General features: G+C 47.5%; 1 protein-coding gene across 4 annotated transcripts; it reads left to right on the top strand.

Moving 5' to 3' along the window:
• The first annotated feature begins 209 nt into the window (after positions 1-209).
• On the top strand, positions 210-12,815 carry csf1ra (colony stimulating factor 1 receptor, a). 4 transcript variants are annotated; one of them, XM_047030248.1, is made up of 22 exons: positions 210-387; positions 982-1,068; positions 3,153-3,437; positions 3,777-4,058; positions 4,231-4,367; positions 4,627-4,789; positions 4,919-5,120; positions 5,348-5,463; positions 5,763-5,874; positions 6,025-6,224; positions 6,399-6,490; positions 6,627-6,753; positions 6,956-7,060; positions 7,140-7,250; positions 7,368-7,530; positions 7,864-7,943; positions 8,188-8,294; positions 8,490-8,612; positions 8,735-8,846; positions 9,242-9,341; positions 10,719-10,824; positions 11,405-12,815. In XM_047030248.1, exons 2-22 carry the CDS (start codon positions 1,005-1,007, stop codon positions 11,591-11,593), a joined length of 2,976 nt encoding a protein of 991 aa, XP_046886204.1. In that variant the 5' UTR covers positions 210-387; positions 982-1,004; the 3' UTR covers positions 11,594-12,815. The 4 variants fall into 4 exon arrangements, with proteins under 4 accessions (XP_046886204.1, XP_046884548.1, XP_046885396.1 ...); XM_047028592.1 differs by having other exon boundaries at positions 211-377; positions 8,155-8,294; XM_047029440.1 differs by having other exon boundaries at positions 211-387; positions 8,155-8,294; positions 11,408-12,815.
• Positions 12,816-13,188: the final 373 nt, after the last annotated feature.

The raw sequence follows: 13,188 nt of genomic DNA, 5'->3' as shown, positions 1-13,188 counted from the left end.
CAACCCCCCCCCCCCTAGCCTGGAGTCTCTCCCTACAGACCCCCCCTGCTCCCTAGCCTGGAATCTCGCCCTCCAAACCCCCCCTGCTCCCTAGCTTCCAGATCATATCAGCGGCAATCAGACACACCTCCATTAGTATGGTGTGTGACAACAAACTGTCTGTTAGTGTGACTGTGTGACAGTGGGAGTGTGTCTATCCCCTTCCTCTCCCCTCCTCCATCCTCTCTGTTCCTTGTCCTTGGAGACAGTTCCCTACAGGCGGAGGGAAGAGCAGCTGGAGAGAGCAGGGTCGTGCAGGTTGTGGGTTTGAGGGAATCCTGACATCCTTCTGGCCCCAGGGAGCAGACATCAGGAAGGACACCAGACACACACCAGAGGTTAGCACAGGTAATTATTTTAATCAATTAATTAATCAATTACCTATTAAATTCAGTTTAATTCTAGCTAACATTATTTGCATTATGACTTATTACCTTTCTCTTAGCATTTGTTATTTACTACGGCCAAAATTGTACCAATGTGTAGAGTTAGAGTTTTAGATGCTCTTATAGCAGCTACTGTGTGAACAGCTGACAGTGGATCACAGAGTGGCTTACAGGATGGGCTGTAGCAGGGGACAGGACCTGTCTCAGAGCAGAAGAGGCAAAGCACCTTGTAAATGAACTGTAGTTCTCATAATCATCACTGTGCTTGGTAGTTTGTTTTCTCACTTTAAGTGTATTTTGTTGTATTCATTTCAGTTTGGTTAAAATTTTTGGGGACTGTTAGTGTGCAAAAAAATGGTTTCCTTGAAAGGTTTAACATCAGTGTTCCCAAACCTGTTTCCCATGTGTTTAAATGCAGTGAAACATCTCATCTGCATGTATACGTGTTTCGAACATAAACAGTATTTGTCTCCAGACTGTTTTCTCAACCCTCCGCCGAAAGGAGGAAGTGAGGGAAGCAGAATCTCCTCAGGCCTGGTTCTCATTTCTCCCTCAGATCAGAGTTTCCACACTGAGGATATGTGCTTCATCATGCTGCTGTGCCTAGCCGTGGTACTGGGCATGCTCCACTCAGCTGCTCCAGGTAAGACAGCACCTGCCCCCTCACCTTCACACTTCAAAATACGCAGGGCATGCGCATGTTGAACTGCAGTTTCTCAGGTCAACTGTGTCCTCCATTAGGGTTAGGCAACATTCAAGCCCTACATGAGTTTCTTTGCTGTCCTTTTTTGTAAGAACTGTTTTTTTTATTTTTTTTATTTAGCAGTAAACCCGTCTCACTGAAGAGGATAACGCAGACTTGTGTGAATATGTGTTTAACTGTGGCAGCACACTTGGACAGCATGACCAACTTGATTCATTTCACTGCGTTTTTATGGTGGATCATGGGTTGTTTTCATCAATACTGCTGTTGTGTTCACAGCGCTGTTACTCTAACCCGCAGTCGTTTATTTGATCATCAGCAGGAATGAATTCAATTGTAATGTCAAATCACTTGCTTTCAGAAACTATCAAAGACATATCTGTTGAACCGAAATATGCCGAAAAAGATTTTAATAAAATGTCAGGCGTGATTCCTTAAAGGGGTTATCCAATGCATGGCGAATTTGGATCTAAAAACGTTTGATATTTCATAAAAAGATCAGTCAGATTTTGATGATGAAGCAGTCTGTGTGACTGAGGTGCTGTCCCCTAAATGCTGTTCCCTGTGTCAGACCCACACCAGACCAAAGTATGGATCATCGCGTACATCATGAAACGCATATTAATGTTTTCCACAGATGGTGAGAAATCTCTGTTGTCCTCTACACTGTACAGCTCTACGGGGTTAACATCCGAACCGCTTTTCTTTGTGCCTTTGAGATTTAAACCCAGACACCAATCTACTTTATAGAACAGGGGTAAGCAATCCTGGTCCTCAGGAGCCATGGTCCTGCAGGTTTCCCTGCTCCAGCACACCTGTTTCAAATGAATGGGTTGTTATCAAGCTCTGTGGAAGCCGGGTAATGATTATTCATTTGAATCAGGTGTGCTGGTGTGCTCTAAAACGTGCAGGACAGGGGCACCTGAGGACCAGGGTTGCCTACCCCTGTTCTAGAACATTAGTGAACAGAAAGTGAGCCATAGAAGTTCCCATCCAGGTGTAAATAAGGAATTCCTGAACTGGCGCGTGGACCTCAGTGAACTCCCACACTCTAGACGGCTTCTTGCAAGGGTCGTAGTTGGAAAACATTCAAGGCAGAAAATCTCCTCTTTGATTTGATTGATGGAGTGTTCTAAACTGCAAAGTAAACGACCAAGGTCTTAACAACACGGACCACAGCCATTTCCCCCAGGACTCAGACATCAACGCTCCAATGGTCTTAGAACACGCAATATACTAATTGGAGGAAAAAATCTCAACAGAAAATCCCAAAATTTTGGGCTGTCGATATTTCCTGTAAAACGACAACCCATATATAACCTGAGATAGACAGTTTGTGTAGGGTTATGCAACGTGTTGTCAGAGGCTGGTTTGTGCTCCTCTCATGGTTATCGCCGCTGTCGCCCCGTCCCCTAAGAGAACATCTCCACGCTCCTCACTCCACAGATCCTCTTTTGTCAAGCCTGCGTTTGGGATAGAAACACAAAGTCACTTTGGGAGAAAGACACAAAGGACACTCTTTGTTGGCCTCAGTATCCTTGAAGCAGCAACGTGTCTCTATAATGGAGTGCAGTTATGGCCAGTTTTGGGGAAACTAAACAAGCCTGGACTAGTAGAAGAGAGAGCTTTGTCTTGGCCTCTACTCTCCACTGTTTCTTCGAGGCATGAGACCACCTCTGTGGAATCCAAGGCTGGACCCCAAAACACCCAGCCTGTGGTGCTTGAGGGCAGATTAAATCAGACACATTCTCCCAGCTCTCTTTCTTCTTGACAGGCAGCTATGTCTGCTACTGTAAATGAACGATCCCCAACTGCTTCCATGATCGACTGGCATGAGAACGGTGGGAGTGGTTTTAGAAGATCATACTAACCAATGATGATCACGGAATCTAACCCTGACCTCACAGCTCTCAGGCTTTTCAGCATACTGCTGTATCTCTTGATACCTTGACTAATGTGTTGACCCCCCCCACACCTCCCTCCCCCCCCTCACCTCCCTCCCCCCCCTCCCCCCCCCCATGCAGCTGAGTGGTCCCGCCCAGTGATCAAGCAGAACTCGGTGGTCCTGGGCTCCCAGCTGGTGATCACACCTGGTACTCCGCTGGTTCTGAGATGCGTCGGAAACGGACCAGTCACCTGGGTGACCCGGCTGGCCAAACACCGTCGCCACGTCAAGGGCAACGGGACCGTGCGGACCTTGAGAGTGGACAGGCCCATGGCGGAACACACCGGAACGTATAAGTGTGTGTACACGAGTGGGACGGCACAGAACCGCCAGCTGTTCTCTACAGTTCACATCTATGTGAAAGGTAAGCTAGTGAGTGTGTGTTTTTTTTTTGTGAGGTGTGTGTGTTTGTATTGTAAGGTGTGTGCGTGTTGATGTGTTTGTATTGTGAGGTGTGTGTGTTGATGTGTTAGTATTGTGAGGTGTGTGTGTTGATGTGTTTGTGTTGGTCTGTACAACTATAGTGTGAAAGCCTTTGCCAAAATTATAATAAGCCAACATTTTCAAAGTAATTGTTTAGAGGAGATTTTTGATATGGTATGCTAATTTTGCTACTGTGCTGGACAAGATGGGTAATTCTAGTGCCACACCCAAGAGAGACTTCCAGATATGTTTTCTAACCCCTAACCCCCCCCCCCCACAGACCCATCCTCCCTTTTCACCCGAAGCCCCCCTCGCGTGGTGAGGAAGGAAGGGGAGGACTACCTGTTACCGTGCCTGGTGACGAACCCCAAGGCTACGGACCTGACTCTGCGTATGGACAACGGCACGGCGCTCCCCCCCGGGATGAACGTCAGCGCGGACCCTCGCAGAGGCATCTTCATCCACAACCTCCATCCCAGCTACAACGCTGACTACGTCTGCGTAGCCAGGGTCGACGGTCAGGAGAAGACGTCATGGCCTGTCTCCATCAACGTCATCCAGAGTGAGGTCCTACGCCTTACAATCATGTGGTCTTGGTTACGCTAGACCCGCTAATATGACTATGTACCGAGACATCTAGAAAACCGATAACGGATTATATTTTGTAGTAATAAGAAACTACTGTACACAACGAAATATTGTGGAATTTATAAGTTTCATGGTTTGTTGTCTAGAGCTTCGCTTCCCGCCTTATGTGTTCCTGGAGAAAGAGGAGTACATACGCATCGTTGGGGAGACCCTAAAGATACGCTGCACTACTCACAACCCCAATTTCAACTTCAACATCACTTGGAATCTTTCCAGCAGAAAGGTGAGTGGGGTGGCGTGTCTGTAATCAGTAAACTACTGTTACTGCTACTGTTATATCTTACATTTGTAAGATATGTAATTGTACTTTAATTACTTTTGTAGGCTGTATAGATGTGTTGCTATGACAAAATATGCTTTAATTCAGTTGTGGAGTGCAACAAAACACTTAATTGCTGAGACTGAAGGCCAGAGGACTTCTCAAGGTAAAGGAATCAAGGTGACGGCTTACACAGCCTGATCAATTCTCTCTTTCCTTGCAGAAATGCATTACTGAGGAGAATGTCCACTCTAATAACAACCGTCTGGACATAGAAAGCATCCTGACCATCCCCGCAGTGGAGTTATCAGACACGGGCAACATCACCTGCACCGGCACCAACGAAGCAGGGGCCAACAGCTCTACCACATACCTGCTGGTCATAGGTCAGCTACCTGACTCGCTAACTCGGAGCGAGGTTCTAACCTGAAGCTGGCATGATGCGGAACTCTCCATGACTCTCTCCCCTCCCCTCCCCTCTCCTCCCCCCCCCCCCCCCCCCCCCCCCTCCACAGACGACCCCTACATCCGTCTGACCCCCCAGCTGTCCCCTAAACTGACGCACCACGGGCTGTCCATCGAGGTGAACGAGGGGGATGACGTGGTGCTGGCTGTGCTCGTGGAGGCCTACCCCCAGATCCACAAGCACGGCTGGAAGACCCCCAACCCCTCCAAAACGTCCTCTCAGGAGAGCAAGCTGATCAGAAATAACAACAGGTAAGAGTTTGTTACAGTGCCTTCGAATGCAGCACCATGCATAGGATTATAAGGTACAGCACGGTCTAGCAGTCACACCTGTACATTTATATCACACCTACCAAAAGATATGTTACTAATTGCAACATAAACTATAAGTATTATAACTGGTTTGATAATAGTCAGTGGTATTGCTAGTTGTTGTCTGGTGTACACATAAGTTTTAGCTAAATGTTTCTCCACCTCAGGTACTACGCCACCTTGCAGCTGCGGCGTGTGAACTCCCAGGAGCAGGGTGCATACACCTTCTACACCATGAGCTCCAAGGCAAACGCCTCCATCACCTTTCATCTTCAGATGTACCGTGAGTACAGCCCTCCCCGGTGTTTACACATCAACAGACTAAAACTTGTGTTTCAGAAACACTCGACGCTCGCAAATGTATGGCACGTGTCCGCGCAGTTAATGCATCTCAGCCTTTTTCTAACATCAGCAGGATCGTAGCAGTGTTTCGTCCACTGATCTGCAGTGAAGGTCTTTGGGTTCCCAATTTGTGTGTCACTTTGGACTTAACTGTAAACGGAAGGTCCAGGTTTCACATCCTCCCCTTCCAGTGTCAGCGGTTTCAGATGACCCCGAATATGTTTCTCTCTTGATTGGCAGAGCGACCCGTTGCCGTTGTGAGATGGGAGAACGTAACAACCCTCACATGCACGTCGTTCGGCTACCCCGCCCCCAGGATCTTCTGGTACCAGTGTTCCGGAATCAGATCCACGTAGGTGCCAGTCCGTTTGACGGGAACAACCCTGGAGTATTGAGTTTTGGAGTCTCTGCTAGCTAACCGCTAGCTGTTTGGTTGTGGCCTAGCTAACCGCTAGCTGATTGGTTGTGTCCTGCCTTCAACATGCACCGTTCTCCGACTCAGGTGCAATGAGAACGCCACCGGGAGCCAGATGCCCGCCCCTCTTCTGGCGCCCACCGTCAAGGTTCAGAGGGAGGAGAGAGGGGCGGTCGAGGTCGAGAGCGTTCTGACCGTGGGGCCGTCCAACCGTAGGATGACCGTGGAATGTGTGGCTTTCAACCTGGTCGGAGTCGGCAGCGACACTTTCGCCATGGAGGTTTCTGGTGAGGTTTCAACTACTCAAAAACCAAGGAGCAAGAACCATTAATTTTACCTTTGTCAGTTCTGTGGCCTCAGCTTTTGTTTACCGTGTCACCTTGTATTACAGACAAAAGAGAGGAAGACCCACTCTGACCCTTTACTCTGACTCCACTTTTTTTCCTTTTGTGATTGGCTAGACAAGCTGTTCACCTCGACCCTGATTGGTGCAGCCAGCGTCCTGACTGTCCTCCTCATGCTGCTTGTCATCCTGCTCTACAAGTACAAACAGGTAGAACAGACCGAGATACTCCTAGATATACTCTCAGAGAATTACCAATAACACATAATGTCAACGAGAAACAACATACAGTATGGCTGGCAATTTTGTAATGAATTCACAAATATATTTCTCCCTTCCACGTCAGAAACCAAGGTACGAGATTCGGTGGAAGATCATCGAGGCCACTGATGGCAACAACTATACTTTTATTGACCCTACCCAGCTTCCGTACAATGAGAAATGGGAGTTTCCTAGAGACAAACTCAAACTTGGTATGTCCAACAGGATGACATAAGGAAGGAATAAATCACAAGAGGGTGTGGTTTATCACAAACTGTGCCTATGATGCTGCACAAGCCTTACAATATTAGTGATATACCACACCTCTCGTGACCTATTGCTTCAAAAAGACCTTGTGAAAACACACTTTACCCCACGAGGATGTAGACTGAGTCCTTTCTGCGGCCCCCACAGGGAAGGTTCTGGGAGCGGGAGCCTTTGGGAAGGTGGTGGAGGCCACAGCCTACGGCATGAGCCAGGAGGACATTGTGATGCGTGTAGCTGTCAAGATGCTTAAAGGTTCGTTTGGAAGCCTCAGTCGATCTTCTGTCCGTCTGTCTGTCTATCTATATCTCATCTATGTGTTGTGTCTTTGCAGGCAGTGCCCACTCTGATGAGAGGGAGGCTCTGATGTCAGAGCTGAAGATCCTGAGTCATCTTGGCCAACACAAGAACATTGTGAACCTGCTGGGGGCCTGCACCCTAGGAGGTAAGCCCGTCTGCACGCCTAGCTTCCTGGTACGGAGCCGCAAAAGTCAAACTTTTTATTTGTTTGCGCCAGCATGTTTTGTTTCAGTGTCCATGTGATTTCCTTGTTCCCAACCAGGCCCTGTGTTGGTCATAACGGAGTACTGTAGCCACGGTGACCTACTGAACTTCCTGCGTCAAAAGGCAGAGACCTTCCTCTCCACCGTCATGAACGTTCCAGGCATTACCGAGGAGACCATTGACTACAAGAACCTGTCTGTCCAAAGACAGTTCATCAGGAGGTACCAGACCATGAAACACCAGAATTCTGAGGCGTTGTTGTTGTGAAGAGCATGAATTGATGACCAGCATCCTCCCCCTCCCCCTCCCCCTCCCCCTCCCCCTCCCCCTCCCCCTCCCCCTCCCCCTCCCCCTCCCCCTCCCCCTCCCCCTCCCCCTCCCCCTCCCCCTGTCCCCTGTCCCCCTGTCCCCCTCTCCCTCTCCCTTCCCCCTCCCCCTCCCCCTCCCCCTCCCCCTCTCCCTCTCCCTCTCCCTCTCCCTCTCCCTCTCCCTCTCCCTCTCCCTCTCCCTCTCCCTCTCCCTCTCCCTCTCCCTCTCCCTCCCCCTCTTCACAGTGACAGTGGGATCTCCAGTGTGTCCTCAGACAGTTACCAAGAGATGAGGCCTGCTCTTCAGCCTGTCATGCCCTCTCTGGGTAAACCTCCAGTCTCTCCCACCACACCACACAACTCTAAACCCACCGCTTTTTCTAGCTGTCTACCCAGGTTCAATGTGGTACAGTACACAAGCCAACACATCAAGCTAGGGGTGCTCTGTGACTGTGTGGATGTTCCATGCTTTGTGACTTTGTGAATGCCAGGTACAAATACAATAGACTTATCTGCTGCATCTGTGTCCCTGGAAAGGACCGGATCGAGATGGTTTGATGTGTTCCACAGAGTCTTTGTGTGAGGAGGGCATGGCTGAGTGGCCTCTGGACATGGACGACCTCCTGAGGTTCTCCCAACAGGTGGCCCAGGGCCTTGACTTCCTGGCCGCCAAGAACGTGAGTGATGTCATCATCAAGCGCCTTCTTAGAGGTCTTATTCTTACAGCTGTAGCGGCATAATCTGTCTGCTAAACAGCGCTTCTGTGCCTCGTGCAGCATGTTCCTACGCAAATTGGATAGATCTTCATTGATCCCGCTCTGTAACCTAAAGTCAGAAGGTGGCGTGGTTGTTTATGGGATGTCCGTGTTCAGTGTATCCATAGAGACGTGGCGGCCAGGAACGTCCTCCTGACGGATCGACGTGTGGCCAAGATCTGTGACTTCGGCCTGGCACGTGACATCATGAACGACTCCAACTACGTCGTCAAGGGAAACGTGAGTAAACAACAACAACAACAACAGTAAAACAACAAATCAACAATGACACCAAGAACGACAGCAGCACATCCGCAACAGACTGGCCAGGCCTGTTGACGATCTCCTCTTCTTGGTTGCAGGCCCGTCTGCCAGTGAAGTGGATGGCCCCTGAGAGCATCTTCCACTGTGTGTACACGGTCCAGAGTGACGTCTGGTCCTACGGCATCATGCTCTGGGAGATCTTCTCTCTTGGTAAGCTCACGCCCTCACAGGCTCAACTCATCCAGCTCCCTAGATCAAGATGAAAGTAGGATTTGGAGGGGTTTTGAATAGGTACGTGATGAATAGGTCACCGGAAACTAACTGTTTAAACATGTTATGTTAAAAACATGTTATGAAACACATATTTAACTGCAAAATTATACAAAGATTATAATATTTTGTGTAGTATGCATTCTTTAACATACTTTATTTGCTGAAAACTTTTTTGCAAAAAACATATTTTACTTGTCTTGAGAGCTGGGTATCATACAGTGTGTTTATGTGTGGTGTTTTTACATTATTATAAATGTTTGACCTGGTTCTTGTCAAGAAATGGTTTTGTAGTCTCTATTGTTTGTGGAGCTGATGAAGTGATTGTTCTGCAGGTAAGAGTCCATACCCCAGCATGTTGGTGGATAACAGATTCTACAAGATGATTAAGTGTGGTCACCAGATGTCCCGGCCAGATTACGCCCCTCCAGAGATGTATGTCATCTTTCTTTCTCTCTTAAGATACTTTTAAGACTTCTAAATCGAGATTTCTTCTTCTGACTGGCAAGCAGAGGGTTAATTTAGAGATGGACCGCTGTCTGTTTTGTTTCAATGCCCTTTTATGTATTGTCACTTGTAACATTCTGCTGAACAAGAGCAGCATCTGTATTACAGTTCAGCTCAATGTAGGTCGCCACAATCACAATCATGTTGCCATACACATGTGTGTATGGTGCATGTTCAGTGTTTCACACAGAATGTAATGAAATTTTTTATCACAAAATATAAAACATTTGGATCTTCATTTCACCATTTTATTCTATTGAAATTTCTGAAGCTTGAATTTTTTATAACATTTTTGGGATCTGAAATTTACTGTTCAAATTTGAGTGAATTTCCAAACCTGCATTTTTTTTATTAGAATAATCATATATCAATATACGGTAAACACTGATGTCCATCCTGTAACTGGAGATGACTGTGGTAGTTACTGAGATCAGCTGTGATTCGTTCACCTCGTCCAGAATTTTACGGCCTTCTGGAGGATAGACAGCAAACCCTAACCCAAATACAACACAAAGAAGGGCTTTGTCTCTCCTCCAAGGCCTGCATGTTTGCTTAGATTCTCCAACCAACACTGATGAAAATCCTTCTCAACCACACGAGTCCTGATCTGATCCATAGAGGGTCTGAGTACACTCAGAGTGTCTTATCCTCAAGGCAGAGTAGAGACATCAGTCGACCAAACAATGATCACTTGATGACCTCATTAACAACTTTTCACCCCAACTCTGCAAAAAACACATGAATTCAACCAACCAACCCACAGAAACGAGAAATATAGAGAGCGTGTTTTTCAGAGCTGTCTGAGGGCCTCTCATATGCATTAGGTCAATTCTCCGCGGTGGTCACACCACCCAGAATAGCAGTGTGGTGGAGGGGGGCAGGCAGAGGGCCTGAGTCAGGGGCAGCAGCATGGCTGCTGTGTGGGACTGACTCAGTTCTGCCTGTTAGCCACATGACAGAGCAGCTGGGACGCATTTGACCGCCCATTTCACGGCCGTCTGGTAACACTGGAGGCAGGTCTTCGTCTCTGCCCTGCGCCACCAGACCCCTGCTTTCTCTACACTCACACAGCGACTGACGACAATGTACATACATACAATACAGAAATGAATTGTTGTTATTTTAATAATCATATAATCACAAGTTAGGGTTGTTGTATATCAGGAACAGGGCTGATTGGGGGAACGTGATGAGGAGATTCTGAAGGGAATGAGCTGGAGATTCATGAGTCTCACCATAACTGCGGTGTTGTAAAGGAGGTGAATGTTCCCGCGTTGAGATAACAACACTGCTGTTTGTGTTCAGGTATGACATCATGAAGATGTGCTGGAACCTGGAGCCCACTCAGAGGCCCACCTTCAGCAAGGTCGGCCAGATGATCGCAAGGCTGCTGGGGGAGCAGGCAGAGCAGGTGAGGCTGGAGGGCTGGAGGGGTGGGAGGGGAAGGTGCAGGGGTGGAGGGATGGTGGAGGCGGTGGAGGGATGGGGGAGGGATGGAGGACGGATGGGGGAGGGATGGAGGACGGATGGGGGAGGGATGGAGGAGGGATGGAGGAGGGATGGTGGAGGGATGGAGGAGGGATGGTGGAGGGATGGAGGAGGGATGGTGGAGGGATGGAGGAGGGATGGTGGAGGAACGGTGGAGGGATGGAGGAGGGATGGGGGAGGGATGGTGAACATGGAGGGGAAGTGGAATGGTGGAGGGATGGGGGTGTTGGAGAGGGAGGAGATGGAGCTAGTTGGGTCCTGTGAATACAGCCACATGCTTGGTAGAAGTCCAACAAGCCTGTCACACATCACAGAAGTGAGCAGCCCCTTATGCACTGGGCATGAAATACACATTGTGGATGAATTCTTGTGTAATGTGCTTGCCCTCAGTGGCTTGTCATGAAACCATTGACCACGTCACACCAACGCTGAAAAGCCAACACTGCCGTGATGGTGGAACGGTGTCAGTTTAGGAGTTAAGATGAGTCTCCTTTATCTCTCAGCAGCAGACGTACCAAAACCTCCAACTGGTGGGTGAGCAGGAGGAGGAGCAGGCGGAGCAGGAGGAGCAGGAGGAGCAGGAGGAGGAGGAGGAGGAGGAGGAGGAGGAGCCCAACCCAGCCTGCGACCAGGAGGAAGAGGAGGAAGAGGAGCGGCCACTAATGAAGATCAACAACTACCAGATCTGTTGAAAAGTCGAGTCTTTCATCTTCAGAAACATCAAGACTGGAATCTTCTCCCCCTGTTTAAGCAGCTCTAGAAGCCTTAAATTCTGGAAGCGAAAGGATTCAAAGCTATTTTTACCAGCGGCTCTGCTTTGCTTGGTCAGCAGACAGACAGGCAGGAGTCAGAAGGAAGCATAAGACCAGACACTTTAAATATCTTAGAGATAAACATCACGTTTCAGGATATACCCAATAATATACAGTAGTTCCATACACACTCTCATTTGTCCTTGTATGTTCTATGCAAATATTATTTTGAACCCTTGTGTTATCTAAGGGTCATTCTGACCCATCAGTCATTTTGACCCACCGTCGTATTGCGACAACTTTACCGCATACAAAAACAAGTGTAATTGAAGCATTTTCTTTTAACCGCTGGGCTGTCTCAGACCCCCACATTGCTAAGGTTAAAGGAAAATTATTTGTTTTTGTATTGGGTAAACACAACAATGGTTCATGTATCTTTGGGTCATGTGACCCGAAGGCAGCACAAGGGTTAAATGACCTATTCATTCTACTGTCCCTGTTCCCTTTTTATATAACTTTGAAATGACAGTGATTTTTTTTTTTTCCGTTGAGGATGCTTACATGGGGTTTTCTCCACACTCGTCAGCAAGTTCACTTCCAATTTATTTTTTGTCGTTTTTAATTTTGCGGTTTTCCCAGAGGAACCAAACAGTACTCAAACCTGCTTCCAGGCCATTTTCTCCAGTTGATGCATAAACAGCACTCTGATTTGAGCACTCTGTCCTAGCTCTGTTGTCCTGGGGGTCATACCCTTCCTAGTTCCCTTGCCTTGAACCACACCACAACACAAACCATGAAACCTGTATTATCCATGCTTCTCAAGTCAGATATAATGTGCATATTGTCTGTCAGTGTCACACTCCAGTCATAGTAGTTATGGGAAGGCAGCATGTGAGTGTTGTTGCCTGCTAGGTGTGAGCACCAGGTTGTGACGTCAGCTGAGGCACAGCAGAACAGGGCCGTGTCAGGCTCAGACAAGCAGCAGTTGGGGTACCCTCTACCTTCCAGGCTTGTGGTGCTGAGCCCGTATGACTGCCAGGGGAATCCAGGATCCAGTATGGACCAAAAGGAGACAAAGTTCTATTTTTTAAAGCTTGTAAGTGTGAAGCTTCTGAGAAATATCTGTATTTCTCTTCATTGTCAAATTCAAGGTAGCGTTATTGATGTTTAAGTCATGACTGAACATGTAGCATTCAGTTTAAACTGCCAAAGAGTAATGTTTGTTTCAGATCGATGTTCAAGCTATGTGATGAATATCTGTGTTGATTGAAAGTTAGTATGAACATTATGAAGTGAGAAACAGTGTGAAAATAAATGAAAGAAACATGGTATATACTGTAATTATGTAACAATCAATAAATGTATCTTTATTTTCACATTTAAATGTGTATAAATGTTCCTCCTATATTGTGGCTATTGTTTTTTTACAGAACAAATTGCCTTTCAATCTACGGCACATGAATCTGTCCCAATACTATATATAATAAAGTAATACAGTATATAACAGTACTTATTAGAATGTCTTAATAACCTAG

This window comes from Hypomesus transpacificus, chromosome 1, assembly GCF_021917145.1.
Source record: "Hypomesus transpacificus isolate Combined female chromosome 1, fHypTra1, whole genome shotgun sequence".
Classification (NCBI taxonomy): domain Eukaryota; kingdom Metazoa; phylum Chordata; class Actinopteri; order Osmeriformes; family Osmeridae; genus Hypomesus; species Hypomesus transpacificus.
This window is presented reverse-complemented; position numbering and strand designations above follow the sequence as displayed.

What these genes read in the sequence shown, in the direction of transcription:
- csf1ra (XM_047028592.1), top strand. Translation starts at nt 1,005, where the DNA reads ATGTGCTTCATCATGCTGCTGTGCCTAGCCGTGGTACTGGGCATGCTC. An exon ending in TGTTCCGGAATCAGATCCAC is followed by an intron (nt 5,875 to 6,024) that starts GTAGGTGCCAGT and finishes TCTCCGACTCAG; the next exon opens with GTGCAATGAGAACGCCACCG. An exon ending in ACTTCCTGGCCGCCAAGAAC is followed by an intron (nt 8,295 to 8,489) that starts GTGAGTGATGTC and finishes GTCCGTGTTCAG; the next exon opens with TGTATCCATAGAGACGTGGC.